The sequence below is a fragment of the Malus sylvestris genome, chromosome 14 (genome assembly GCF_916048215.2).
Source record: "Malus sylvestris chromosome 14, drMalSylv7.2, whole genome shotgun sequence".
In the NCBI taxonomy this organism is placed as follows: Eukaryota; Viridiplantae; Streptophyta; class Magnoliopsida; order Rosales; family Rosaceae; genus Malus; species Malus sylvestris.
In genome coordinates, this window is record NC_062273.1 from 22,328,447 (window position 1) to 22,332,359 (window position 3,913).

The 3,913-nt window shown below is 37.7% G+C and overlaps 1 protein-coding gene across 1 annotated transcript; it reads left to right on the forward strand.

Annotated features, from left to right (window-relative positions):
• The first annotated feature begins 826 nt into the window (after positions 1-826).
• Positions 827-2,996, forward strand: LOC126599294 (early light-induced protein 1, chloroplastic-like). Its single transcript, XM_050265651.1, has 4 exons — positions 827-1,100; positions 1,187-1,288; positions 1,664-1,954; positions 2,823-2,996. The coding sequence occupies exons 1-4, from the start codon at positions 948-950 to the stop codon at positions 2,877-2,879; spliced, it is 603 nt and encodes a 200-aa protein (XP_050121608.1). The 5' UTR covers positions 827-947; the 3' UTR covers positions 2,880-2,996.
• The last annotated feature ends 917 nt before the right edge of the window (positions 2,997-3,913 follow it).

A 3,913-nucleotide genomic window follows, 5' to 3' on the forward strand; every position in this document is an offset into this window, starting at 1 on the left:
AAGATACATACAAGTTTGTGTGACGAGAAAGATAAATACAAAAAGATAAACGTCAGACTACACCAAAATTTCTCTCTCGCCATAAAACAATACAAAAGATAAGTAACCAATTAGTTATTTGTACTCAACCATTGTGGCTGAAGACGTTCTTATTATCAAGAAAAACTTTCATAACACAAGTACATTGTTATTATTCCGACGCATGTCTATTGATATTAATTTGATGCCGCCAAAGTAATTTCCTCTCGGGTTGCCACTTGCGTGGTTGCCTAAAATTCTCTGTCAATGCTTTTGCATTCGTCAACAAAGCAAAGCATTTCATCCTTCTAATTTTCACACGCTTTGCCAAAAAAACAAGAAGACCAACTGACCATATATATAAATCCCCACAAAGCCATGTCAAACGTAAATTACGTAATTAAGAGGAGGAAATTAATTAAACCCTCCAACTTTTTTTGAATCTTTCTAACCCCATAAGCGGTGTAACATTCTTCAATTATCTAGAAGACTAGAACGTTGTAATCTGGTACTCTCTCGTAGATTGTAGAATGTGCTACGTAGCCCTCGTGACCAGAACCTGTGAAAAAAACCCTAAAAACCAAATGCCACCGCGGAAATCAGACGCACTGTTGATCCCTTGCAGCGTTGTGGTGAGTGAGGAAGCCACGTCCATTTCTCGTACACTACTTACCACAATCTGTGTGGAGCAAGAGAAACCCCGTTTTGACTGGGAAACCCTAATGAGGACGTACGTGGTGCCAAATTTTGCACCATTCAGCTTCCTCCGCTTAGCACCTAGGGCCTCAAGGTCACTCCACTATATAATCCCACTCCAAGGCATGCAATTTCAACAGTCCAAATAAAACGCACACTTTACAGCCTTCTCAAAAGTGCATCAGTTAATTAACTATTTGCCTGCTTAATCCTGTTTAATTAAGAAACGTACAATGGCTGCAACAGTTTCCATGCAATCAATCTTTACAAGTTCTGTAGCTTATGGAGTTGGTAAGAGCAGAGTGAACCAGCTGATTGTTCCTGCTAACTATGCACCAAGTAGTCTGCGTAAGCATGCTCACATGAGAGTAATCGCAATGGCCAAGGTAAATTTCCTCTATAAGTCTTTAGTTAATCTAGCATTATACATGTATTAGGGTTAGGGTTTTAATCACATATGGGTTAATTGCAGGATGAACAGAAGGAGCAACCAACCACTGTTACAGATGCATCAGAAAATTCAGAGCCAGCTCCTTCATCACCTTTACCTCCTCCACCTCCTCCTCCTCCTAAGGTAATTAACTACTCCTTATGCCGGGAAGCTTTCTTTTGCCAAACTTACATTGTTCAACTCTCAATTTAACCACACATTTAGGGCTAATTAGAGTTGAAATTCAGAGTCTCGTAACATAAATATTTTAATTACGTGTTACAAAATAGTTCGATGAGAGAACATTAACAAGCAGAGCTATATGTATCTCAAACACATCGTGCACAACATAAAAAAAAAAATTTTAAAAAATTATAGCTCCACCACTCATATTTATAAAACTCTAATTCCACCACTCATTCTTATAAAATTTCAAAACTATAAGCTCATGAAGATACATAGATTCTCATGGGATGCACGACAAGCATGTGACGTGTACATATTTCTCTCTGTGTGCAGGTCAGCCCAAAGTTTTCCGACGTGCTTGCATTTAGTGGCCCAGCACCGGAGAGAATCAACGGCAGGCTAGCAATGGTGGGATTCGTTGCAGCTCTAGCAGTGGAGCTATCCAAGGGCCAAGATGTGTTTGCTCAGATATCCAACGGTTTAGGGATCCCATTGTTCCTCGGCACCAGCATTTTGCTGTCGGTGGCATCCTTGGTTCCTCTATTCAAAGGGGTGAGTGTGGAGTCCAAATCAGAGGGACTCATGACTTCAGATGCTGAGTTGTGGAATGGAAGGCTGGCAATGTTAGAGCAAGTCCACCCCTAAGGACTTTGCGCCAGCACCCAGCGCATTTATCCACTCAAATGAACAGTAATAGACTGGAGTGAACAGTAATAGGCCAAGGCATCTCCACCCCTAAAAAAATGCGCTGGCACCCAGCGCATTTTTTTGGTGTGTTTTTTTTTTTTAAGTTTATTTCGGATAAGATTTTTAACCAATTTCAGATAAAATTTCAAATAAACTTAAAAAAAATACACACTAAAATAAAATTACATACTCATCAAATAAACTATAAAAAAAAAACACACTAAAATGAAATTACATAAACTCATCAAATACACTTTATTCTTCAACCACAAGTTTTTTGGTATTTTTTTTTTCACACAAAAAGTATATGAAAGCTTTGGTAGAAAGTGTAGAAAATATTGAAATGTGGTGTAAGGTGGAAGATGAGAGTTAGGTATTTATAGAAAAAATAAATAAATTTTTTTTTTAAATTTTATGTATTTTTTAATATTTTTTCTGTATGTTTTAATAAATTTTAATTAGTTAATTAACGTGGACCTTTGATCTGTGATCGGACAGTATATTTTAAAAGTAAAATTTAAATTTTTTTTACCGTTGGAAATCCAACGGATATAAGCATGCCACGTCGCTGATGGGATCCGGAGCACAAGTGGGCTGACAGCCCTGTCGGCTACTCGCGGCAGCGCCTGCGTGAAGCGCACGCGCCAGGCAAACTGCCCAGCTTCTTGCTCAGTCTGTTTTGGGCTGGTCCATTGCCCAGCTCGGGCTGGGTACCAGTCAAAATGAGGGGTGGACTTGGTTGACAGGGTGCTGGCCCTGTTTTTATGCTGGGTCCTGGGCAAAATCCACTGGGGTGGAATTGCTCTTAGGACTAGTAGCCTTGGCCTTCACTGAGTATGTGAAGGGTGGGACCCTAGTGTAGACTAATATCTCAAAAGAGTGGGTTCATTTTCATTCTACGTAATATTAAGTGCTATGAGTATTAGATGATTTGTAGTCTTGTACAAATTAAAATCATAATGTAAATCAATTTAAGTCATCTAGTCATATATTGTAATTACAATTTATAAAATAATGTAAATATATAAAATGTCACATTTACATACTCCACAATCCCAAAATATATGACTAACGCTAAAGAGACCCAATTTTTAAATCAAATTTGCAAATCAAACAATGTGTCACTAATAAGAAATAAACACGTTAATCAACATTTAATTAATAATTTAATCATCGACAACCATATAACCCACAATATATAAGTGTATGTATATTTGCCTTTTCTTTCATAGTATTTTTCTGAGGTGAACTGTGGTTTTGAATGCAAGTAAACTTTTTTGCATGTGGTCCAATATCTTAGTGGATACGATGTTGGATTTTCGCCCACGCGTCCCGAGTTCGAAACTCTTCCTTCCCTAAATTATTGTAATACTTTCTAACTCTCACCACTCTTTCTAATAATAATAATAAATAATAATAATAATAATAATAATAATAATAATAATAAAAGAATGCAATGCAACCTTTTAGACTCATGATGACACATCCCAACCCGAATCAGGGCATGCTAATCGTCACGTGAGAGTGACGTAGCCATGTGCACAGTGCAGAAGCAATAATGATAATAGAGAATACGGATAAATGAAAACCAACTCATAAGAGTACTAGTTAAGACAAGTGCTAGAATATGTGCAAATACGCAATTAGAGCGTAAGTAGCCTAAGTTCAGTCCAGAAGACAAGTACTAATTAAACGACACCCAAAGATGCCTTACATTTGTGATGGTCTGTCAGAACCTCCAATTAATCCTCGTGAGCCACCAACGAACAAGCTTATCTAAAACCTGGAGGGGTGTAAAACAGAAAGTGTGAGTGGGCAAAAATAAAGCTTTTCAAAACCATTTCATTTATCAAATGATCTAACCCCTTGCCGTAAAACATGTATACTTTTCCCAGA

What these genes read in the sequence shown, in the direction of transcription:
- LOC126599294 (XM_050265651.1), top strand. Translation starts at nt 948, where the DNA reads ATGGCTGCAACAGTTTCCATGCAATCAATCTTTACAAGTTCTGTAGCT. An exon ending in CACCTCCTCCTCCTCCTAAG is followed by an intron (nt 1,289 to 1,663) that starts GTAATTAACTAC and finishes CTCTGTGTGCAG; the next exon opens with GTCAGCCCAAAGTTTTCCGA. An exon ending in GGAATGGAAGGCTGGCAATG is followed by an intron (nt 1,955 to 2,822) that starts TTAGAGCAAGTC and finishes GTGGAATTGCTC; the next exon opens with TTAGGACTAGTAGCCTTGGC.